The following is a 25,868-nucleotide window of genomic DNA, read 5'->3' on the forward strand; positions in this document are numbered from 1 at the left end:
TGACCAAGGTTGGAAAAACTCTGGGGCTTGGAGGGCTGGAGAGTTTTGGCAGTTTCAAAGGTTGTTTTGTGTGTTGTTGCTGTTTTGCTTTTAAACTAATTCAGCAATATGGTTGTCATACAATTATTTTTAGCAAGACTAGCCTTAAAATAAAAGGTCCAGCCTGTATGAAATGCAACCCACTGAATTGGTAATGCTATAACGCAGTATTGCAGCACTTCACATCTGCAGTATCGCGTCCGCTGTTACAAGAAAAGCACACTCTTAGGAAGCCCAGGCAGCCAGCTGCTTCATATCATCTTCATCTTCTGCTCTCTTCCTGGTTGATGCTGCAGAGAGAGATTAAGAACAATCACTAACTAATGCAACAAAGAAACACATTTTATTTGCTAGCATGAAGACTTGCACAGTGCTTTTCAGTATGACCATACCATACTCATCCCAATTTACCGAGTAGCAAGCTAAGCACAGGCAGCAGAGCGGGGAAGCTGTGACTGCCCTGCCCCACCTGCAGCTCGCACGCAGCTCCTCCTGCAAGCCTCCCCCAGCAGATACGTTTCTCCCGGGAGAGCCCGGGAAGGAGCCCCCAGGGCTGCCCGCTCCCTCGCGGCAGGCGCGGGCGGCTGCGCACGCTGCTGCCGAACCGCGGATACGGATCCCGCACGCAGCGCCGGCCTCCCAGCGGGCGCACCCACATCTATGGGGTTTGTGCATGAGCAGAAAGACATTCCTAAACACACTTTGCTCTGTACCAAAATCCCACACATTTTCTCTCTGTGCTTTTTCCCCTCTACATACAGCTGCACAGGCACTGCAGCTGTGCGACCACGGGGCTGCAGGCACCACCCTCAGAGACCAAGCGGGGAGAAGGGCACGGGAGACCTGAGCTGCAGCCTCTGCTCCACCGCCGCCCACCGAGCACCTTGGGAAGGTCCCCGGGCCTTCCTCTGCCTCAGCAGCCCCATCTAGAAAGTCAGGGGGCAACATGCATCTCCAGGGAAAAGCGGTACAGAGCCATTCACTGTTGTTGTTATCTCACTATTTCTGTGTAATAGTAAGCATCCAGTTTTGGAAAACATGAGCCAGTTCAGCCCTTGTCTCTGACTTAATTAAAAACAAACAGAACTGAAGAAAAATATCAGATTAGTGCTCAGTGTCAGATAACCCTACTCTGTAAGAAGCAAGTGAAAGATGCCAGTATTTCTTTGAATTTGTACTTCCTTCTTCATTTCTAATTAAAATACCAATGACAAATACAAAACCTTACCCTATAAAGGAGGTCTCTGACACAAATATTTTGAATCTGGGTCAGACTAATTTAAAAAAGACGAAGGATCTAATTGCCAAAAAGAAGGAAAAATCTTTCCACTCTTCACTGATCTAGCTACACACTTCATAGAGGATGTATCAGCATATGTGAAAGACCAAGTTCCTTAAGTTCAAATCTATAAAGAATTTAGCTCTAAGTATTTTTATATACAGCAAACCAGAATTCTCTTTCCACTGATAAACAGATACAAACAATACTATAATGAGGCTATAATAGTTTAAAAGTTAGATCAAACGCATATCTGGAACTCGCTCTTCCTCTCCCCCTGCTCGCAGCACGGCCCAGTCCTTGGCAAGGGGGCACGGGAGGCAGCTCACCGGGGCGCGCGGGCAGCGAGCTGGACGGAGCGCTCGGCAGCCGCACGTCTGCCATCCGCTTATTCAGCTCTTCTTGCTCCAGTTCTTCTAGCTCTGCCAGCAGCTCATCCTAAATTCAAGGAAAGCATAATTTAAAAATTATTTGCCCTGCCAGTGATCCCAGTCAAGTGTTTAATTTAATTTTAAGTGTTTAATAAGTGTTTTAATTTGTTTTTGTGTTTAACTACCATAAAGCAAAGCGCTACTGATTTAGCAGTTCATACCTGAAAACAAACATTGGAAAACAGCATATTACCAGCACAACTTTTACTAAATGTGGGATATAATAGCAAATCTGATTTGAAAGTTGAAATAATATGATTCCTCCCGTTTTAGAAAGCAGTCAGCTCTGCTGGTTATAACATAGGCTGGCATTAAATGTGTTATGTTACTGCTCTAGCAGATCAAGTGCAGAGTTATATACGATTTTAAAGCACCACTGAAATCAGAGCTGTCCTCCTGAGTCTGGTTATTCACTCTTGATGCATGAAACACTCTTGGGGGTTTTAGCTGGAGAAGCTCATTTGGACAGATGTTCTAATCCACTTTTGGAATACTAAAAAAAAAAAAAGCTTTATACTTAAAAAAGCCAGAGACTTATTCCTTGACAGAAGCATCCAAAAAAAGCAAGCCAACAACTACATATTTGCACAGAAACAGACCTCTGCCACTTAGACAAAACAGTTTAGAAAGAAACAATGGACAAAAGTGGCTAGGGCAAAAGGAAGATCTGCCAGGTTTCAAAATGAGCTTTCCCTACCCATTTATCCCCAACATGGAAATTAAAATGACAGTGACAGAGCCCCTATACACCTTCCTATAATTGCTCTCCTACTTTTATTTCAAGGCTAAAAAATGCTACTTAGGCAGACTGACCTTATGCACAGTGCGAATCTCAGAATACCATTTAAAAGCTTTGGTATCGGGTCTGCACTTGATGCTGAGAGAAGATCTCTCAAAGAAATGTGCCAGGTGGGACGCTATGTCTAACTTCAGCACGTAGTAGCACAAATGTCTCTGTATTTTAAGTGCCTAATTAAGTGGTGTAAGTACAAACTTTGTAAAAAGGAAGTGTCCCAGTCCTTGAAAAGTCAGTGTAAACAGGTACTTCTGAAGACCACTAGAGAGCCCCTAATCCCCTCGCGCCCAGAATTAGGCCTTAACTCCCTCCGTTGAGTGAATAAACAACCAAGAGGTGACGTCGGCCTTGAAGAACTGGCTCTCTTTTAGAAGAGGCGGAGGAAGCAGCGATCCCTACCTTTGGCATAACAGGGGAATGGCCAGGACACACACCCTGGAAGTGGCACGGCCAGGTTTTAAGTTTAGCAGCTTAAACTTAAACTCTATTTCCCACAACTCAAGAACTGCTCTACAGCTAAGCTGGGGTAAATTGTAATAGATGCAATGAATCCTGTTGAAACCAGGCCAAAACAAGAACAGAGTAGTGAAGAGGGGAGCAGAATGCCCACTGGAACGGGTATCAAATCTCAGAAATCTTCTATTTGCTTATGAAACAGGCCTCCAAGCAAGGATCATCTCTCCCAAATAAGTATCCTGCTCAGGTAGAGTGGATGTTTTTTTGTATTCTTCATTACATACACTGTGTCATCCCAGGAACAAAGCACTCTTATGGGTTTTTATTTATTTGGTGAAGTCTAAATCACATTTCAATTATCTCCTTGCACCTATGGTACACAGGTGAAGAACAAAAGCATGTGGTCAAAATGCCCTTTAGAAATAAATATCATCCTGCAACACAAACCACCCACAACGCAATGATTACTGAGTCATACTGAGTCTAGATCCCTACAAGTTAGCACGGTGCTCAGTGACACTGCACTGCTGCTTGGGATAGAGGGGTTTTTCAGTTGCCCAAGGCCCACTTTATACAGCCTGAATCCCATTCCTTATGCCAGTGTTCACTGGTGCTTCAAGAAGAGTTCAACTGCACTGAAAATGAAAAGACAGGAAAGCAGACAATGGAAAAAAAACAAAACAAACCAAAAAAACACCCCACGGCTGTTCCTCTACAAACTACCAAAATGTTGTATGTTGAATAAACTGTCAAAAAACAAGCAAAGAAAAAGGTATATGCTGTATCACATTTGCTCTTAATTTGGGAACAGAGGCATGAATTATTTGGGAGTGTTTGTGGGGTTCATTGATTCTTTATGCTATTAATTAAATGAGTCCTAGTGTTTAGTCACTTTAAAGCACATTAAAAACAACACAAAAAAATGGCTGTGATACTGAACCTAATTACTGGCTCACTCTTCCACCTCTGGAATACTATTTGAATATACTGGATTCTTGAGTACTGAACCATACTTGGCTGGATGAAAAAAACAGCAATGGCCTGCTGAGATACACAAAATCAAGTTCATGGACCCTATAAAGCTCCTGCAGCAAAATTTCAGAAGTGTTCATTTAGTTTTCAAGAGAAAAGAGCTCAAGAATTGAATTTTCATTACTTCCAACAGAAATAACTTCTATTCATCTATTTCTGCAGATATTCAGGAAAATACAGAAGGGATCCTCCTCTCCATGAAAAAAAAACCTTGAAAATCTGTCCCAAATATTCAGAGTTGTAAGCAATAACCTTCAATATGATGGTGCAGTAATAGAAATAGTAAAGCCAGTGTACATCTATTTGGAGCACAACAAATTACATGTTTCTACGCGCATGTGCGGCAGTAAAAGACTGCATGCTTTACTGATCTCCTCCTTCCACAGCTCAAAAGAGAATAACAAGTTCAGTCAAAACTTCCTTTAAAAAAAAAAGTCCTCCACAGGCTAAGGTAGATTAAGCAATTTTATAATCACATCTTTTGAAAGAAAAAAGGTTGAGCAAATCATTGCAAAAGAAAATAACCATTGGGTCATTTTATAGGCAAAACTCTCAAGGTTTACTCAAGTACTAACCTCATCAAACTCATCAGCAAACCCAGCTCGGTTTGAGATGGCTTCTGAAATTTCCTGGGCAATATCTTGCTGTTCAGTGATATCTTGCATCAAATCATCAATTTTATTTACGTCTCTGGTAAAATAACATGGAAACAGTTTTGAAAGAGCATTCAAATCCTACAGAAGAGACTCAGAAACACATTTTTCAAAACAGACCATACATACAACCATGGGCATAAAAAGAAAAAGCAGAACTCACGGGAGAATAATTTCTTTTAGCTACACCTTAAATTTTCCGGGCAAGCTGCTGTGTGTCGCAGCTGGCCAGTCCAATTCCTTCCCCTTTGGAATTACAGCAAAAGCCATGAGCGCAGCAGCCGGCACTTTGCTCCCATTCTGCACTTCTCCTGTGCTCGTGAGGCCACGGCCACCTTCCCTGGGCAGACCCAGCTCCCTGCCGAGGTCAGCACCCTCACAGAGCCACCATTTCTGATCTTCAGCTTTCAGCCAGGAGAGAACTTCACAGGGCTATTCCCCATTTCAAAGCTTCCCTTTATTGTTAACTTCACCATTGTTTCAGTTCCTGTTTATTCTCCCCCAACAGCCTTTTCTGACTTAACTCTGTTTATTCACGCAGGAAAACACTCCAACAAATAACACAGAACATATAAAAATACTACATATACAAAGATATTACCCTCTCATTATTCAGGTCTAACTAGCACTTTGAGTTGCACAATCCAGCCTATGAACTTGGAGGAAAAAGAGTTCAGTTCGTCTCTTTAGTCTCTTCTACTTCTGTCCTGGATTTTTCCAGATCTCTACTGCCAAGGTAGATTTAATTCTGCTGTGCTACATGGCTATCTTTAGATAACTGGACTTCCTACCAGGAAGGGGGAGATATTTTTCTGCCAAACATAACATTACAGCACCAGCAACACTGCTGACATTAAATGTTTGAACCAAAATGAAGTCAAAACTGGCTAATAAGATACAACAAAACCAAGTGATAGAATGGTCTACAGGTGTTTAGTAAGCTCATTTTGAAAGCCAGTAGAAACCACTTACATATTTGCATGCACTTTTTTCATAGCTTGGGCAGCATAACCCATGTTCTTGAGCACTTCTGTGTTGGTATGGGAATTTTCCAGTGCTTCTCTCTGGAACTCAATGGTTGAGAGTGTTCCATCGATTTGACTCAACTGTTTCTCATACCTCTTTTTTCTCTTCAGTGCTTGTAAGGCAGCTGGAAGGCAAACAGGCAAGGTACATGTATATTTTCATGCTGAAATGCAAGCACAAGAAGTGCAGTAACAATCTGACCTGGAGAAGTGAGAAGTTGCACCCTCCTACCTTACTAGCAGAGAGGCAAACTTTGACCACACCAGATCAGCAGCCTGTTCATCACCAACATGCTGTTGCATGAACATGCTGGGGGGGCTCTTTTAGAATAACTCCTTTTAGAATCACAGAGAAGAGCAGCTTCTTCCTCTGCTGCAGGACATCTTGAATTCCAACCTGTGCACACAGGCAAAGCAGGAGATGACAGGGAGGAAAAAGGAAAATGTCAAAGAGGGATCGGGAAGGAAGGAACAGGGTAAAGAAAGAAAAAAGAAGTTTTATGGCAAAACATAAGTAAGAACTAGTGAAGACAGAGTAAGAAGTTGGGTCATAATAACCATCTCTCGATCAACGTTGCTTTCTAAACAGGGCCTGAGAAACAGAAAAAGTGCAACAGAAAGCCCTAATCATCTAACCAACAGGTGGGTTAGATCAGAGGAAAGATTATCCTTTCTTGAGCTTTCAGTTGTATTTTTTCCTTTAAGGGCTTGTCAAAATGAACCTTTAAACTTTCCAACTTGAAAATATATAGGACTGTGCACAACGCCACAGTCAAATCCAGCTACTCCCTATTGCCTTTGTAGGTCAGTAAAATAGCTTAGCAAATAGAAAGCAGAAATAAGCAGCAAACTTTGCCCATAGTAAATCATTACCAGCATTAACACACATGACAAACAGGAGGAGAGAAAAAGGCTTCATTTAGTCTTTGGGTGTGGAATACAATCCCGTCCCAAGCGTTTCCGCGCAGGTGTCCTTTCCAAACCACCCAGTGCCAGACAAGGGCAAGGTGTTGCAGTTAACTCCTTGCATTTTCAATGCCAGCTGGTATCCCCATGTCCTTTCCTCTGCCTCACATTTCATTTCTAAATCAGCAAACATCTGCAGCCACCCAAACTCAAACAGCTCACTACAGGGATAGCTGCTGGTGTCCTACTCAAGCTGTTGTTGTGTGCAGTAACACACATATCATGGTACCCAACTTTTCAAACAAATCCAGGTGCCCTGCAAGAAACAGGCACGGATTTATTGTAAGAACACTAAGGTGTTCTGCACACTACTGATAAATGCTTGAATCAGCATGGTGCGATTTACTCCTCATTGGCTGCACAAGCACAAGTATTTGCTCAGCCTGTGAAATACGATGTCACAGTTCTAACATTCGCAGTAAAATGTTCCAGGACAATGATCCACAACCTCAGTGGATTAACTGCCATCTTCAAGTTGTGGATTTTCCCGAGTTTTCTGATGGTCCAAAGATCATATATATTCCAAAGATGATTAATGAATCCCTGATGACATGGTGCAAATAACAAATGGCAGGATTCTGATTCATATAGGCAATTCCAAAATATACCTATTTGGCTAAATTTAGTAGTCTTCTAGCTACTTATTAGTATCCTACTTAAGTAATTTGTGGCAGTGTTCGCACACCATCCACTTCCCTCTTCAGCTTCAACTGCATCAAAACTTGATCAGTTTGAAGGCCAGAGGATCCAGCTATATTTAATGGTTGTGCTGGAGAAAACTCTCCTCTGCACCAAAAAGTTAACTGGCTCATTCAGTTCAGTTCAGTTTGAGTCAATAACAATCATGGGAAAACCTTTCTAGCCAATGTTTTTCAGAAATGGGACTCTTCCCTACTGATGTTGTTATTATTGACTGCTCATAGAGAAAATGGATTTCCTCAATTACATGCAGAGCAGTTGTTTTCTAAATCCTGCAGGTTCCTGTGTAAGATTTAATTAAACCCCACCCAAACTAAGGAATCCCAGAAGAATGTAAACTCGCTACGACTTCACCTATTCATAAACAGCTCTTCCTAACTACTGTATTGCAACATCTCACCTTTATTAATTCTCTTATGTTTTATAGTAAGCATTTGAAAGCAAATCAGTTCATATTTCCTCCCTGTATTCCAGGATATTACGTATTCCATCCCCACACTGTATGTTTTTCTCACGTACATTAAATTAAGCCTGAATTTGCAAAGACCCCCACTGGCCAGGGTTTTGTAATCACAGCTACTATAGGTAGGATATGAGCATTTTCTCACTGACTTGAAATCTTATTTTCTACATTTTTCAGATTGTCATAAGCTTGAAGTGTTTTCCATACTACATATGTAAGCATGTTAAAAACTGTGTGCAACTCTTCCAAGAACAATATAGAAACTCTTCCCAAATGATTTTGCATTATAATAAACAGCAGACAAAACATAATTTCCATCAAAAAATAAAGAAATTGAGTGAGTGACAGTGATGAACTTACTTTACCAAATGTCAAAGAATGAAACTGCAAAAGGTTCTTGCCCATTCCAAAGATTTCAGAAAAGGAAGAGAGTTGGGAAGGAAGAATCAATGGATCATATGACAAAGTAAATGTAAAACAAATTTAACTAGGAAAAGATGATGCTCTTTTCCAGGAAAAAAGAATCTCACATTCAGCTCCTGCATTTCACGGCAACACGGGTAGTGGTTGCCTCAGTTTTGGCCTCTCTCGGGTATCCTGCCTCTGGACTTGCTTTGGAGCAAGCAGGACGCAGCTCACAACATTACAAACCACTGCTCTTGCATTTCGGGCTTTTAATATTATTTTCAAGATAAGTAGCTGAAGCGACAGTAGTCGGTCATGCTTATGAACTCAGAACTGCTTTCAGTAATATATGGAAGGGCAATTTCCAAACTCACTACGGTTTATTTTGTTAAGGAAGACGGCCTACCAGACAACAGGAATCCTGTTGTTGTCGCCTAGTTCTGGCACCTTCACCATGTCTCACGACTGATCAGAACAAAATACACAGCACTGTGTATGATGGTAGCACCCGCCAAGTTCAACTCTGGTAGCCACCAGTAAGGGAACAACTATCTGAAGTAGAAACAAGAGCATTGTCAAGTTAACCCTGCAATTCCTAGGGGTAACTGGTTGAAGAAGGAAATAAGCATTTCTTCAGAAAAAATAACGTTACTGTGAAAGTACTGCACATCACCCTCAGATACACTGCACAAACTCAAACGTCACTTATGACTAAATGCTTATAGCTCCTCACCCTCCCTGAGGAAAGCTCCCTCTTGCTTTACTGCTGGTGTCTATTTGCACCCACTGAATATGTTGGCAAAACTACCTTTTCTCATTTATCTTTAGATAAAGGGATCACAAAAAAAAATACAAATGGCAGACAGAGGATGTAACTTTGAAAATAATTACTATTTGAATTCATAGCACATAGCTGCCATAAATAACTAGGAGCTTTCACTTCCTGGCAAGAACAAGAATATATTCGGTAAAAAAAAAAAAAAAAAAAAAAAAAAGTCAGTGTACAGACAGGTGACCTTGTTAGGAAATCATCTTGACTACCAAAGATATATGTTTGCAGTGTTCTAACTGTTAAATTTGATCTGCCTTTGCTTTCATTTCTTCGCTATTAGTAGCACTAATAGAGGATTGGCTATCAGCTTATTCAGAGAAAAAAAAAAAAAAAAGCCCTACTTTAAATATGATCATGAAGAGCAAAGAACAGTGGCAGTAAATCACAAACATCGCTGATAAAAAGTAGAGGAATCCCTGCTGTGCTGTTTAACTCAGCACCTACTGCTTAATAACATGCGTCTCTAGTTGCCATCGCAATAGAAAGAGGCCGTGTTGGACATGAACTTAAATACACAGTCTCTTTCTCGAGGCTAATGCCAACTCTCAGGGCTTTCTGGTTTGGGCACATCAGTAATTTAGCCACCTCGGGTGAGATGAGCAAGACCCTCTTGTTACAAACCTGCTCCCACCCGCAGCTCTTAGGCCAAGAGGTCTTCCTGAGAATGCGCCAGGCTGCCTCCCAGGAGGATTCACCACCACTTCTGTTCTGGGAGGGACCTGCAGAATACAGATCCTGACCGCTTTTAACATAATCCATATGTTTGTGACTTGTGACTGTTTCTCCCGCAAATTCTCCCACAACTGTGGCAATAATTCAAGAACAGTAGTGCACTTGATCCGTTATAACCATTTGCATTCCTGGCAGGATACTTTACGCATGATAGCAAAGAGAAAAGAACCACAGCTGAAAACCACAGGACAAAGACATACTAGAAGGCTTCTCCACACTGCTCTGCCAACAAAACCTCAGTCCCAGCCTGCCACGCACCCGTCTATAGAAGTGAGCCCTGTCTGCACTGACATGCAACTACCACAACACTGCCTAGTCCCTATAACCTGGTTACAACCAACTCATGGAAGAGGAATGCCACATGGCACAAGAGGTGAGCGGCAGCAGGTGTGTGCGTGGAGGGTGTAAAACGGAAGGCGAGGGAAGAAACTCGGAGGCAAAGGGATTACTGTAGGAGAGGGAAACAAACAGTGGTGATAAGGAGCAGGGGCTCTTTGGAGGACAGAGGTCAAACTTTCACCCTGGTGCAAGTTCCCTTTTACTGTCTACATATTCATACAAACAGAACTGCTGATCAACTGACTTAAAAACAAAACAAAAAACTACAAATTACAATCACAATTTCTGAATCCAGAAAGCAGTATGGAAAACTTTCCACACTGCCTCACTATCTGATGCTACACCTTAAGCAAAAGCACCGTTCCCTGTATTAAGGAGGCAGTATTATCCCACAGGCTAACTGAACAACCACCACAGTGGTGATAAGTTTGGAATGAAAAAGCTTCTCTAGATGGAAACTGCACAGTGAAGACGAGGCTACTTCTTTTTTTCTAACCCATCACCAGCAAAAGACTACTTCTTGTCATTACGGATATGGATGTAGTGATGGAGAAGCAAAAAAAAAAAGAACAGCTTGGCCTCTTCCCATTCCAACCCCTTCTCCCACCTCAAGATTACACAATTTCAATATTCAGTATCACTTCGTGTCCTTTAAACTTTCCTCTGTGACCTCCTAAATGCTGAAGACAAAAGGCCAGTTTGCAGGTGGAGTTGAGAGCTGAGCACTGTCTGAAACTAGCTAACATAACTAGGAAAACATACCCTAAAAGAACCATGATTTTTTACCTGGAATAGCAAGAAATTAAAAGGCAGTGCTAATTGTTAAAATACTGCTTTTCACAAAATAATCTCTGCAAGAGGAACTTGCACATGTTCCTGCTCAGAAAACCTTCAAGTGGTCTTGTTACAATGAGACCTTCATGCAGAACCCTGGAAACACATCACCCCATAAGCACAGCTAATTTCAGATGGGGTTCAGGAACTGCAGCCACACACACTTCACGAGGAGGAAGCCAGAAGAATACTTAAGTGATGCTTCACATCCAGCTGCATAGCTAACATGTTACAGCTTTTAAATCAGGTTAAGTCTTCCGATGTCACATGAACCCATTCAAGAATTATTTGAATTCTTGCAAAATTGTTGGGGCTTGAATCTGATCTCGCTTGTGTCACTGTAACTGACTCAGACTCACATGCCTGAAAAATCAAATGAGATCATGCTAGCTTCCATATGAAGATACTGCCTGTGCTAGCCTCACACACTCCCATTTTAAATTCCAGACACCTCTTGGCGATGAAGTTATGAAAGAGCATGTTAGAATTACCTGCTTGGTCCCTCTAACAAGATCATATAGATTAAAACTTGTATTTTCTCATTTGCCCATATGCCTACATAATGCTAGAATAGCAGCAATTAAAACCAACATAATTATTATAACATATGAAGGGCTGTATCTGGAGAATTAAGCTTGCTCACTAGTCTACCAAATTCTTTCATTTTGGCATAGTAAAATTGTATTATCCCACTTACACTCCATAGTTTTACTAACCTGCTGGCTTTTGTACCACTTTGGGCATAGTAAATTCCTCTTCTATGTACTTGCCTATAGGCTACTGGACCAACGACTTAAAATAGCTCTCTTATCTTTCCTATCACGCTGGGCCCAACAACCTGGTTTGAAGCACAACCCAACAAACAAGTGCATAGATACAGCTTGAGAAGCAGCTTGCTGCAGCCCCACAGTGGAAACGGGTATCTAGAAGGGAAAAAAAAAAAAGAGAGAGAGAGAGAGAACTGGCTACTCAAATGAAAGCACAGTGCAAAGCCAAACACTTGGAAACAGGGCGGATCAGCTGGGTTAAAGAGACACAGACTGGCCTTGCCCCCACAGCCACTGCTCCCTCCTAGGCAGCAAGCTCTGCTCTGCAGGTGCCCAGGCACTCGCTCAGCTGCACAGCCAGCCAACCCTGGGTGAAAATAATCTGAAGATAATCAGCACCTGCCCAAAGGGACAAGAGGGGCACTGCAGTGGGGACACCAAGTGAAAAGAAAAGCCTGCGAGGGGGCGAAGCTGGGAGGCTCAAGAGTTGCAGAGAGGGGACTCCTCTGCACTGTGGATCTGGCTTTACTCACTTGGACTTTTTGTGCCTTAAAATCTGCCCCATCTCTACCAATGTTTTGAAATCCCTTCCAAGTGCTGCACTATCAAAAATACATGAAAAGACCAAGCAAAACACCTTTAATGTGCAGCTCCTCGCAAATCACACAGCATTAACCTATAGCAGTCTGACAACTGAAAGTGCAGATCTTTAAACTTCTCTAATGCGGAAAGCTTTCCTTCGGCTTCTGAGCGCGCAAAGAGAAGTAATTCCCGGCGCGGCGCGGGGAGCCGGGGCTGGCGCCGCCGCGGCCCACGCCGCCCTCCCGCCCGCCTCACCTCGGCGGTTGCGGGTGCCATGGTGGCGGGCGGCCGCGAGCTCCCGCTCGATCCTGCTCTCCAGGTACTCCTGCTTCTTGCTCAGCATCTCCTCGGTCTCCCGCAGCCGCGCCAGGGCCTCCTGCGCCGAGGGGGCGCCGCGGCCGCGGGACGCCCCCGCGGCGCCCCCCTTCAGGAGCTTCGAGATCTTGCTCATGGCGGCGGCGCTGACCAACGGCCGCAACGGCAGGCGGCACTGAGGCGCCTCCCGGCCGGGGCGGCGCGGTGCGGCGCACCTGGCGGCGGGGCGGCCCCGGCGCCGCGCTCGGCTCTGCGCCGCCTGCCCAGCCAGGAGGCACCTGCCCATGGGGAGGGCCGCGGAGCGGGGACGGGCCGCGGGCCGAGGCGCCCTGCGGAAGCGCGGGCGGAGCGGCGCAGCTTGCGGTGCCCCGGGGGGAGGCGGCGCGACGCGCTCCTTAGCGCGCGGTAGTGAGGGCTGCGGAAGGGACACGGATGCTTTACGGGTGGAAATGCAACTTTTATTAAAACAAAGTAGGAGGTACGCGTAAGGAAGCCCAGTTCACAGAAGCACTTCCAAGCCGCGCAGAACGCACGTCCCTCGAACACCCGCGTCCCCAGCGGTCGCGGACGCCGCCCGCCCCGACACACCCGCGACGGCCCCGCCCACATCCCAGGCCCCGCCCCGGGGCGGGGCTACATCTCCATAGAGCCCCACCCCGAACTGCATCTGCATAGCGGCCCCGCCCGCTGTGCCCGCCAGCATCCCGGCAGCCTTTGCGCGCGCTGTTTCTTCCCCTCACCCCCCGCCTTCCCGCTGCTGCTGCCGCGCGGGCCATGGCGGAGCTGGATGTGGGGCGGCGCTGCGAGGTGCCGCACTGCCGCCAGCTCGGTAGGGTCCCGCGGGACCGGGTGCGGCGGCCTCCTGAGAGCGCCGAGCCCCGTCCGCCCGCGGCGGGGCGGGGACCTTGTGGCGGGGGCGGAGCCTCCCTGGGCACGGGGCGGGGGTCGCGGGCCGCCAAGATGGCGGCGCCACCTCGTGGGGGGCGGTGCGCGCTGCGAGAGGTGCCGGTTGAGGGGAGGGCTTTTTTTTTTTTTTTTTTTTTTTTTTTTTTTTTTTTTATATATATATATAAATCTTTACATCTCCTTCAAGCTGCGCTGCGTCTTGTCCGCTGATGTTAGGTGTAACGGTGCCCTTCAGAGTGATGGTTTTGCTCCCGAAGGTGGTTTTGCTGCTGAAAAGCGGGCTCGAGAGGCGTTCTGTTAACGGCCGTGGCCTGAAAGAGCAGATGGTCCTGCCGTGATGCAGCTGTTAGCAGGGGCTGCGTCTCCCGGAGCCTGTTGAGACAAGCAGCAGCCACACGTGCTCCGCTGCTGGTGCCCGTCAGTTGGGCTGTGTCTCCTGGTGTTTTTATCCCCTGCTTTGCTCGCTGCTGTTGTCACCCTCCTTTCCCCTTCCACACACTTTCGTGCACCTGAAAAGGCAATTGCAAGGATAAAAATATAACCCCTACAAAATGGGGAATAAAAATACTCAGACTGAGTGCTTTATGAGGGCAGCACCCAGTCTTGTAGGTGAAGTGACCAAAATCCTCCGACTCTGGATGTTTTGCAGGGCGGTTTCTTCACAGTCTGTTAAAGCTGAACATTGGAGAATGGAATAACGGGTTAAGGATGTAATTTATCTCCTTGTGTGTTTTTCAGTAACATTAGATAATTATTAAGTAGGGTAGTTAATAGTGTAATGATGTTATAAACCCTGCCCCCTCTCCCCCCTACACACACACTGCTGTATACACTTGTAAAGATAACCTACCTGATGGTATAAGTAAGCAAAAGCTAATAGTGTAAAAACTATTAGCAAAACAATGACCATGTTATCTAACGGTAAATTCTTGATTTCAGATTTTCTGCCCTTTGTATGTGATGGCTGTTCGGGAGTCTTTTGGTAGGTTTTGCCATGTTACATGCTCCTACTTTCTGCTAAGTTTTTCTTAGAGTGGAACTTGTATAGAGGTAGATGTTGTCTAAAACACAGTGTGTCTCACAGTGTAGAGGTGTTGAATTAAAAAAAAAAAAAAGGTTTATTCACTGAACCTGCAGCCTTTCTCCTCAGAGACTGTAGTAGAGGTTTGCAATCTGTGGGAGAATTTCTAGAATACAAAACTTGTTATGCAAGGGGGCCGAATTAGACTTTTTTTTTTCTTCTTTGTCCTGTCGAAGTGAACAAAGATTTTCCAGGTCTCTCAAATGAAATCCTGCATTTTGATGAACAATTCAAAACAGCAGCCTTAAGCTTAGGGTGGGTGATTGTCATTTAACATTTCACTTTAGAATGTTAAGAGCCTTCAAGCGAGTTCTGCTGCTGTGGAAAATGCATTTAAAATTTACAGACCAACTTCAGGTGCTTTAAGTTGAATCCTTATACAACCTCATATCCTTGTTTTCTTGCAAGGCTATGTTGAATTCAAGTCTAAGTCCAATGAGCCAAATGTTTTACAAACTCAAGAAAAACATACCTATTAATGAAGTGAAGTCTGTAGGTTAGAACAAACTTTGTAGAAGAATGATTATTTATTTGAAGTGTTGCTATGATAAAAATCTTTCAGATCACTCTTTAAGCATTTATGTTTTTACATGCAGTTTTCTTTTCTTGGCATTTTGGTAATGATGTGATACTTTCTTCTCTTGTCCCTAAGCCTGCAGCACAGAAGCCGGGATGCTCATGGTTGTTCTGAGGTAATCTAATATTAAGAGACTACCATGTAACACATTAGAATACCATTCCACTTAAGTAACTGCCTATTTTGGGATTATACACATGCCATATAGGTATGTAGTCTTCAATGAGAGTGTGACAAGCTTAAAATTAATGTACTGTCTTTCTGTGTGTCAGAAGGAAATCGAGTTGGATTAAGGTGATTTATCTTTTTCTAATTCTGAGCTAAACCTAACCAGAAAAGGAGAAGTAGGAGGGACGAGTTTTGTCTATAAAAATGGAGAGCCAGTGCCGTTCTTGTGGGAAGCTGGGCTAGTGACTTTTATCTTTAATATCTGTTTATTTACACATAATATTTCACACTAATTCTTAGGTGAATCTAAGAAATAACTGTGTGAAAACAGATCAGCATGGCTCTTATCCATGCTCGTTTAAGGACTGCAATGGGAAGGAGCTTTTACCAGTTATATGTCCTCACTGTGAAAAACATTTTTGCTTAAGGTGAGTGTGACAGAATGTTGAAACATAAATGTTCTTTCATTACTGTGTTGAAAAGGTCATGGAAGTTTTCCACTATGTTGGTTACAGGCACCGTCATCAATCAGACCATGAATGTGAGAAACTGGACACACCAAAGCCTCGAATGGCTGCCACCCAGCAGCTAGTTCAAAATATTATAGGCAAGTTCAGTGGGATATTTATTTTTTTATTTACTTTTTTGGTACAAAAGGATGGAGGCTTCTTGATTATGTAGCCCCAAGATGTCAGCATGTAATTCCGTTGGTCCAGACTGAGACAAGACAGGAGTAGATGTTTATAAAGAGTATCCTTGAAGACTAAATTAGGTTCGGGTTGCTTTCAGGATGATGTCTCAGTTCTCATTCTACAAATGCTGTAATGTAATAAATGGTAGATAGCAATTGTTAAGCCCTACATACACAGCCCCATGGTTCTGTATCGGGCATACATGCCAATCTGCTGGGATTATGCTAAAGCAATGATGCTGTATTTAAAAGAAGAAGAAAAAAAAAAAAAAAAAAGAATGTGAGTCCACAAATTGATGTTTTCTACCTATAAACTAGGCCTAGTCAGGAAAGAGAATAAACAAGCACTGTCCAGTCTAACTAGATTGGCAGCATGAGGTGAGTGATGGGTACAAGAAAAAAAAGAGTCTGAAATGTTACCACGTGGCCTCTGTGATGGCTACACACATAGAAGCAGTAGGGTTAGGATTCAATGTGTGTTACCTGTGTTGTGCTATTTTGCAGAATCAGTGCAGAGGACCAAACTGCTTAGCAATTCTGTTAGGACTGTGCACAGTTCCACATACCCTGCAGGAGCTGCACTTAGTGTTGTGGCCTCTGGACTGATATGTTGGGAGATAAAATGAGGTGCAGGGGCTGAGTTTGCCGTACATTTGGACAAGTTTTAATAGAGTAGGAGGAATTTGGATTCACACTAACAGAAGTAATGTTGTATCCAGATTCCAAAAAAAGCGAGGAAGCCAAAAGCAAAAGACGGAAAGGAGCGAAAAGCAGCGAAATGGCAGCAAAGGTGGCTCTAATGAAACTGAAAATGCATGCGTGTGGGGATAAGTCGTTGCCTCAGGTCAGTCATACTTGTTTTCAATAACTGACTTATGAAAGGAAAGGAGAAGTTTTCTGCATTTCTTGTTCTTCATTTAGTCCCCTTGCCCTCCTGCTCACGGTTTTAGATTTAATTTTTCAAGCTCATAATAATTTATATGTTGATTTCAACTTCACACCTAGAAGCAGTCTCATAAACCTTGTATCTGTTACAAGATGTCTGCATATGGTTTAGAGCAAGCAGGCCAAATTTCCTTATATTTTAGCAGAAGTGTTGCTTGTCACACAGCTGACCTATCTCATAGAGATGCTTTTCCTGATGAGTCCTGAAAGGCTCCTGGCACGTGACACACAACTTGTACAGTCTGTCCCAGGCACAGCTGAGCTGTGTGTTTTATAAATCTACTACTCATATTTAAGAGATAGATAGTCCATTTTTGGATGAGGTGAACCTGAGGTCAGCAGTTGTGCTTTGGCTTGGAAGATGGTCTTGATAATTGCTTATGTTTCAGCCTTTTAATTTATTTGATTCTTGAGATACTTCACAGAATTCCTTATTGTTTCTCACTACATTGGCCACCCATACCAAGAACATCCCCCCCACCACCACCTTCCCAGTCAGGATTATGTTAGTTTGGAAAACACTTATTTCTTTCACCTGGGGTTTCATTTTAGATAAGTACTTGTGTGTCCTCTTAAAGGACATGATGAGATTTGACAATGATATTCAGGTTTTAATATGGGGGTTGAAGGATTTTTTTGTTGTTGTTTTTTGGGTTTGGGGGGGTGGGGATTTGTTTGTTTTTGCTGAAAAAATATATGTCTAGAATCATTTGTTTCTATGAATACTTTTTGCTTGTCTTTCTAGACTGAAAGAATTTACTTTCAAGTATTCTTACCAAAGGGAAGCAAAGAAAAAAGCAAGCCCATGTTCTTTTGCAATAAGTGGAGTATTGGCAAAGTAGTAGATTATGCAGCGTCTTTAGCAAGTCTTAAAAATGACAACAACAAATCAACAGCCCAGGTAACTCAGTAATGATAATAAACATGTTCCAGTTTGGTATTTCCACCTTCCCCCACTGCCTTCCTTCTTGGATACAGATTAACACCAAGATTTGCCCATGTTACTTATTTTGCAGAAACTGAGATTGTGCCATACTAGCTCTGGAGAAGCCTTACCATTTGAGCACACGTTGGAAACATGGCTGTTTGATAAGGAATGCCCATTGTATAATGGCGGAAACGTCATTCTGGAGTATCTTGACAATGAAGTTCTATTTATAGAAGATACAGAATCGTACTTCAGTTAATCAGCAACTTACCAAAAAAAACCCCAAAATTTTAAAGACTATGCCACTCCAACCAAGTTCAATTTCTTTTTAAAATCACTGTATATCATAATCTGTCCTCTGTTGCAAAGAAACAGTTCCCATCAATTTTCCAGTTGCACTGCTTGAATTAAATAATGTCCTGGAAACAGAATTAGTTATTATAATAATTAATATAACTGATACTTTCTAGAATAAATCCTTGGTTAATTTAGCTGTATAATATCAGTACCATTCTCTTAACTTTTGTATTTGTAGTATTTTTGTGTAAATGATGGCAAAAGCATGTATTAAGAGCAATAAATAATGAAAATGTAAACTTAAAGTGTATCAGTTCTTTGAAGGTAAAAGCAGCATACACCATTGTAATATTTTTTCTGTCATCTATAAGAACAGATTTCTGTGAGTATGGCATGGACAATCCAGCATTCTCCATGCCAGGTTCACATTTACATTTCTCCTCATATAAGAATAATGACTTTCAGAAGGGAAGGCCTCTGAATTTAAGGTAAATTCAAACAAACATCTCATGTTTTTATAACTTAACATCATTATTTGATTCAGTGGAGAATAAAGAAAAACAGCATGAAAATCTCCTTTTCTAATACAAATGTAAGAGAGGAAGAAATACAGTTTAACTGTAAGCATTCAAGGTCCTGCACTGTCTCCTTCCACAGTCCACAAAATGGACTGTAGTGAACCTAAGTTTTAAAGTGTTTATTGGCAATGATGATACCTAAAGAAGTTGCATCCCTAGTTGCATTACTTTTATAAACCTTCAGTATTAATGGTCTTTCCAGTTGCTACAGGGATTTGAAATGCTTTTGGGGAGTCATTAAGAAGATTACTCTCAGTAATTGATGTATTCCAGATTTTTGGATCTCATTTGGATTTCAAAAGTGGATTATAAATTAAAAAGATAGTAAGCATAGCAAGAAAGAACAATGAGCTTATTTTTATCTCAGTTGTAGCTGTTTTGAATTACCATAGCATCAAAGTATGTCATATTGCACACAAATACTAGGATAAGCACTCTCTTCCAGTATAAGCAATTTTAAAAAGCAAGTATAATGAGATAACCCAGCTTCATCTTCCTTGTTTCATTTTAAATCTCTCTCTGCTGTGGCCTTGCGCTACCCCCCTTTAAGCTTGATGGATAAAAACCTGTTTCACAACTAATTCCTCCTGACACATACTTTGTTTATTTTCATTGCTTGCAAATATTCATACAATGTCCTCCCAGTGGGAGGTATTAATAAGAGTATCCTGTAAGGACAGAAAAGAGTAAGTACAGGCAGCCGTGGAGAGCGCAAACCTGAACGCAGTACCGTGTTCGTGCCACTCTGTGGTGCTGCGCCATGTGAATTAGCTCCAGGGGTAGCCCTGGCTGATACTAACGCAGCATTACACAGCAGGGAAGCTACATTTCATTATATTAACATACATTAATTATGTGATACACCACTACTAAAATGACCTTTAGTCCTCAGATAGGTTGTGGGGGGCACAAATTTCTCCTCCTGTGACTGACTCAGTAATTACTGAGGTGCTGGATAATGTGTCTTTCAGCAAATTTAAACAGAGAAGAGCTGCCTTTCCTTCTTTCTCAGACTACAGGCACTCCCTTAGGTTTTCACAAGACTCCAGCTTGTACCTGCCGTGTGGCTGAATGTATTCAGCAGTGCAAGGCTGTGGGGGACAGCAGGTCTGTGTTACTCAGAAATGTGATGCATTTCAGGGACGCTTTCCTGAGAGAAACTCAGAAACTCTCCTGGAGATGAAGGGTGATGCGATTCGGGAAGATTGCTAGTTCTGTGAGAAATTATATTTTGGTCTAGAGGAGAGCTGATCATGAAACAGAAGGGAAATAAGACACAAGCAGTGTGTTTCTGCTGAGACCTGCAAATGGAAGTGGACATTGTCCCATAACTGCAGCCACTTGAGCATTCATAAATCTGAATTTGCTGTTTTGGCTCATATTCAGCAATTGCTAATTTTAGGTTCACAATCCAGGTTTTTCTCTAGTACCTCCACTAGAGGGAACAATTCTCCCATGGCCACAATGAGGTATTATGGTTTATAACCTAGTTTTGAAAACAGATAATTGTGTGAAAAGAAGAAAAAAAAAAAGCATTCATGGGGTAATAAAAAGAAAAGAAGATCACAATGTGAGAGGAGGAGTCTGCCTGGCATCTTTTTCAAAAGATGCTCTTCCTACGTAGGACAATAATGTAGTCTCTTTGGGGTGGCCCTAAATATTATACATTCCTGTACTGCCAAACATTATGACTCTTGTAGCAATTTAGGAATCTCTGTATCATGTCCTGACTGGACTTGAGAGAAAAGAAAAAAAATGGTGTGTGGCTATCAATTATTCTTACTTTGCTACTGTACTATTTGGCTACTTGCAACTTTTGCTGCTTTAGCATGACTTAGGTATTGTGATATGATTTTACTGCATGCTATGTAGGTGTCATGAAAAGGACTTACCAGTCATTTGGCTCCAGTTTTCCTTCCAGGGTGGGGGCCCTTAAAGTTTACCTGCCCTACAGCTCTCATCGGGATTGCTCAGGCAATTGAACGGCTGATCTGTTCTCCTTTGTCATATCTGCTGCAAACTGCTGTCAGACACAGGTAACTGGCACGTCTTGATGAACCAGTTATCTCGTGATTTCCGTGGAAAAATGACAAGGCCTTTTGGGCTAAATTGTCATTCTTCAGGTACTACCTGCAGCAGCAGCTTCTGTTGTGCAAGACAGAAGGACAAACCCTCCTTTTGGCTGCCACCTGCAAGGAGAACAAATGACTTATCGTGGCATTTCCCCCAACACCCACCTCCTGTTTGCATCAGAAGTTTGCACAGCACGGAGACTTGCCCCTGCATAGCCTCCTGAGAATTTGGTTTTAATTGTATGTTAATGTTGTATACACGGTTAGAATACATACATATTATGCATGTATACATATATATGTATATAGGGTATAAAAATACATATATAATGATATATACAATACTATAAATATAAAATACTATATATAATAGATAGTATAATGATTGTATGTAGAAACTCAGATTACTCAATTTTCAGAAACTGAGAAGCAAAAACAAATGAAGATAGTCTAACACATAGATAAATAAGAAAGGTGAAAACTCTGTTCTAGTCATAGAGAGAGATCCTGGAGAGAATCCAGAAGCAGAAGCAAAAATTTTCCTTGAGCTACTGTACGTTTTCTGGGGATAGAATTACTCCAGGTTTAGCTGTTAGACTCTAGCACATCTCTGCTGACCACATACTTTTTTTTTTTTTTTTTTTTTGGTTTCTAAAGGTTAGTAGCATAGCACGTTTTTCATAAGGAAAACTAAAAGTGTATCCCAACTGGATTTGAAAACAAGAAACAGTTTGGAGGAGACATTTAACATTCACTTGTAGTAGGTGCTCACTACAGAAATGTAGGCAAAGTTACCCACCTGGGAAGATGAATTTGTCAAGAAACATACTTAATGAATTTACATTCAACTAAGCCATTAAAGTAGATGAAATAAAAGCTTTTATAGTAATTCTAAAATGCACAAGGTGAAGCTTTGCAAGCATTTTATCACTGAGGATGCTGCTGGCAGCAGGTCCTGACTGTATCGGTATCAGCTCAAGTAGTACAAATTGATTCACATATGTAGTTGACTATGTGGATTTCCTTGGCAATGTTACCTGTCAGGTCTGGTAAACAATGTTGTAGCAAACAAGAAATAATATACCATGTTAAAAAAGAACACACTTTTATCAGTTTCCTTTTGCCTGCCTGTTTTAGAAAGAGGGAGAAGTAGGTAATCTGTATTATCTAAAATTTGCGAAATACTTGTTACAACTTGTAAACTGAACACAAAACTGCATGAGTGCTTTATTCTTACTGTGTGAAAAAAATAGGGTCAGTGCTTTACAGAAAAACAATGTAATCATAACAGTCAATCTTGAAAAAAAAGGTGATGCCATTTTTCCCTCTATATCACTTTATTTATAGTAGTATTGCAAAAAGCATTATTTCAATTGAGACATGCCATTGAAAATCTTTGGTAGGAAGCTAGCGGGCTTTTGGGAAATTAATTGAGCCGAATTTACTTATTAAAAATATCAGCCATGTCTCTCATTACTGATTTGAGATCAGCCTAACCAGCAGAATTTAGAAGTTCAAAAGGGGGCTCGTACAGAGGTAAAGAAATGTGGGCGTAAGGAGGAGCAGGGTCTCAAGGCAGGGAGCCAGAAGACATTTCTTCTTGGCGTATTAAGGCATCAGCTTACATACTTATAGTAAATTAACCAGATATAGTACCTTATTTGTCTACAAGCATGCGAAACACAGTTACTAATAAACCAATAATCTAAAATCTTATATTAAAGCTACCCAATCAGCTTCTTGGCCGCGCAGCAGACGGACAGTTGTTTTTGCTCCTTGTTTTGCTGATAGCACACCTGCACTGCCGTCCTTGAGGCTGGCTGGCTGCTAACGAGACACCCCGTGCCACTGTTAACAAGGCATCCCGTGTAACTATCCTTGAAGCAGGCCTCCACGTCTCCCCCTTTTTATTTAATTACTGTATTGCTATAGCTATTCTGAGTGAGCAGCCATAATTTCGTTAAATGATCAATCAATCAATTGTTGAACACACAATAAGAAGCAATGCTAACACTAACAATACACACTAACTAACTATAAAGAAAATACAGTTAGTACAGTGATTCGAAACTTAAGAAGCAAAGTATGGACAATTACTCTCGAGGTAACACTTCCCAGCAGGACACCGGGATCGAACACCCTCCCGAGCTGGCGGATTAGAGGGTTGCTGACTGGTTCCCAACTTGGCACCAGTGCTAGGAGTCTCACCCCACCTCCCTCCCAGTCTTTTTATGCCCGATGTATCCTGCCACGTAGGGCCAGTACGTGCCAGGAGGCAGTTCGGGGAACGGACAAATTCCGCTTTTCTGCCACACAGCCTTCCCTCCTGGGTGCGCAGACGCACACGCCAGTAGGGGGTCTCAGCCCTCAGTCTGAGGGTCCTGCCGTCCTTATTTTCGTCCTCCTTCTCAGGGGTTTGACCTTCAAATTAGTTTAGAGGACGTCTGCAATCAAGTTGGCTACACACGCACAGTTTCTCTGCCTATCCCCAGGGTTTTTCTGAGAGCAGAACTTGCTCACTGGACCAGGGTCTTGTCAGCGCTGGGTACTCGTAGTCAGGTGGTGAGTGTAGTTCAATCCCTCGTTCCGTGAGTGGGATCTCCTCGCCATCTCTCAGCTGAACCGTCATGACCTGCTTTATAGCTCACATAACCAACACACATATCAGCGGAGAAGACACGGAACACAGAACCATATCCCGAAAATATAATAAGGAGTATGACTCCCACCACCACCACGTTTTTTACCCAGGGGCCAAGTTCTGGCCAAAGTCCTTCAAATGGTTTCCAGCCATCATTCACAGGCAGACTCCGAGTTAGCTGTTTCAGGGTCTGCAAAACTCTTATGGATGAACTCAGAATGGTCAGATAAGTTCATGCAACGCATTCCGTTGAAATCCTCGCACCCGTGCCCTCGTGCCAAGAGCAAGAAGTCCACTGCAGCTCAGTTCTGTAGGGTGGCATGACAGACCAAATCCACATCCGCGAGCAGACCCACTAGAGCAAGCGCAGTAGCGCTGGTTTTATTAGTAAGCCAACATCCAAGCTTTGCAAGCTTATTATGAGCATTAGCAGCAGCAATTCCTGGTGTAAAGATAGGTGCAGTGATTATTTCACCAGGGCTCCAGAATTCCACTTTGTCATTGCAGCTCTTCTGAAACGCATGCGTTGATCTTTTGGCTCTATGAAAGCAATACACTCTTGTATGTTTCAAAATCATAGACATATTGGGTGTCAACACCGTGAGACGTTCAATGCTGCACAGTCCTCCCTGAGCATGGGAGGGAATGGCGTTCCATGCTTGATCACCGCAAATCAGGAACACTCCTCTAGGCAACTTAATTGGTACGTTTTTTGGCTGGGTTTGATTTTTAGCTGTTTGATTACACCAATACGAGGCATTTTGGTAAACTGGCATCGAGGAATTAACAATCTGGGACATGGAGAGTCGAATTTCTTCCACTACAGTTGAAAAAGGTACACCAGTCCACCTTTAACAACCCCAGTAAGTTAAGCTCCTGAGGTTCTATATATTGCGTTAGGAGGTCGGAGCTCGGCACCCATGAGCACCTTTTATCCGGGTTGGTGGCATTCTATATCTCATAGCTATATACTCCATTAGTTCTAGCACTTGCCCGCCACCAATCTAGATTTTCCCCCAGGACTCCTACTAAGCAGGTGCTCAAGGGGTTCTGTGGTGAACTAGTCGCCAGACACAGCACGTCCTGCCCTGTTACATTTGTAAGCGTTACCCAAATGTTGTTCTTGGGCTGCCTAGGAATGACCGGCACCGCTAGGCCTCCTCAGATGGCGAGGATAGCGAGGTCGGACCATCGCGCTGGCACCCAGCAGTCCTTGATCTGTGGAAACACAAGCATACCCTCGTCCCCAGGTTATCAGCTGTACTGGCTTTCCCCACTTCCCCGACCCGGGATCCTTGACTTCTACACAGGTCTTTTCCAGGCTAGTCTGTGGGAGGTTGAAGTGTCGCATCATGGGCAACTTGCCTTCGTCTTCACAATTTAAAAAGTTCAAAACAAAGAGTGCTTTGTTGATACATTCTTGGGGAACAGTATCCCTCGCTCCCCCTTTTTTGTTTTTGTAACATGGCTTTTAGAGTTCCATGGGCATATTCCACAGTCTCATGTCCTGTGGGAGAGTGTGGGATACCTGTAGTGTGTTTAACATCCCATCGTTGATAAAAGACGGTTATGGCACAGAAGGTGTAGGCTGGGCCATTGTCTGTTTTCATCTGTGCCAGAACTCCGAGTGTCGCAAAGGCTGCAGGAAAGTGCCGACACGCGTCCCGTGCCTTTTCTCCGCAATGTGCCGCGGCAGCAATAGCTGCAGAAAAGGTGTCTACTGACACATGGACGTACTTAAGCCGTCCAAGCTCTGGAATATGAGTTACATCTGTGTGCCAAATTTGCAATGACTCAAGGCCGCAAGGGTTAACTCCTCTCACAGGGGGTTTAGCCACTGACTGGGAGTCAGGGCAGGCCTGCACAATGATGTGGTGTGCCTGATCCTGCCCCAGACAAAACAAGCGAGGGAGTGCACAAGTGTTCTGGTGGGAAAAATCATGAGATAGCTGAGCCTGTTGAAATAAATTAGGCAGTGTAACCACTCCTGCAAGCATATCTGCCTGTTGATTGCCCTCTGCAATTGGCCCTGGCAAACATGTATGAGACCGAATATGGGTTATAAAGTACGCTTGCTCTCTGCAGTTCAACATATATACAAGTTCTGTTAGGAATGTTTAAAAAACTAGATCTGTGACATTCTTCAGATATGACCCCTCAAGCTGTTCCACCAGGCCAGTGACGCATGCGGAGTCTGACACGATGTTAATGGCCTAGGGGAAGAGGCGAAAGCACCAAACCACAGCCACGAGCCCGACAGTCTGCACTGAGCCCTCGACTCTCTGAATGTTGCTACACCAGGCGCCCTTTCCATCCCACCATAACTGAGTTGCCACCGG

The 25,868-nt window shown here is 43.1% G+C and overlaps 2 protein-coding genes across 2 annotated transcripts; one reads left to right on the forward strand and one right to left on the reverse strand.

The window, feature by feature from the left end:
- Positions 1-61: 61 nt before the first annotated feature.
- Positions 62-12,801, reverse strand: CHMP4C (charged multivesicular body protein 4C). The gene is made up of 5 exons (XM_088522731.1): positions 12,586-12,801; positions 5,659-5,836; positions 4,609-4,723; positions 1,648-1,756; positions 62-329 (listed from the first exon to the last, which is right to left on the reverse strand). The coding sequence occupies exons 1-5, from the start codon at positions 12,779-12,781 to the stop codon at positions 265-267; spliced, it is 663 nt and encodes a 220-aa protein (XP_088378857.1). The 5' UTR covers positions 12,782-12,801; the 3' UTR covers positions 62-264.
- Positions 12,802-13,415: 614 nt separating this feature from the next.
- On the forward strand, positions 13,416-18,537 carry ZFAND1 (zinc finger AN1-type containing 1). Its single transcript, XM_088522740.1, has 8 exons — positions 13,416-13,474; positions 14,491-14,533; positions 15,285-15,324; positions 15,678-15,805; positions 15,893-15,984; positions 16,788-16,912; positions 17,759-17,914; positions 18,030-18,537. Exons 1-8 carry the CDS (start codon positions 13,420-13,422, stop codon positions 18,198-18,200), a joined length of 810 nt encoding a protein of 269 aa, XP_088378866.1. The 5' UTR covers positions 13,416-13,419; the 3' UTR covers positions 18,201-18,537.
- Positions 18,538-25,868: the final 7,331 nt, after the last annotated feature.

Source organism: Tinamus guttatus, unplaced genomic scaffold (genome assembly GCF_059628265.1).
Source record: "Tinamus guttatus ecotype Peru unplaced genomic scaffold, ASM5962826v1 Tinamus_guttatus_pri_ptg000156l, whole genome shotgun sequence".
Classification (NCBI taxonomy): domain Eukaryota; kingdom Metazoa; phylum Chordata; class Aves; order Tinamiformes; family Tinamidae; genus Tinamus; species Tinamus guttatus.

Coding starts and splice junctions, on each gene's coding strand:
- CHMP4C (XM_088522731.1), bottom strand. CDS start 12,781: ATGAGCAAGATCTCGAAGCTCCTGAAGGGGGGCGCCGCGGGGGCGTCC. Junction 4,724..5,658: donor AAAAAAGTGCATGCAAATAT/GTAAGTGGTTTC, acceptor TTATTTTACCAG/AGACGTAAATAAAATTGATG. Junction 330..1,647: donor CTCGCTGCCCGCGCGCCCCG/GTGAGCTGCCTC, acceptor CTCTCTCTGCAG/CATCAACCAGGAAGAGAGCA.
- ZFAND1 (XM_088522740.1), top strand. CDS start 13,420: ATGGCGGAGCTGGATGTGGGGCGGCGCTGCGAGGTGCCGCACTGCCGC. Junction 15,806..15,892: donor GAAAAACATTTTTGCTTAAG/GTGAGTGTGACA, acceptor TGTTGGTTACAG/GCACCGTCATCAATCAGACC. Junction 15,985..16,787: donor GCTAGTTCAAAATATTATAG/GCAAGTTCAGTG, acceptor TGTTGTATCCAG/ATTCCAAAAAAAGCGAGGAA.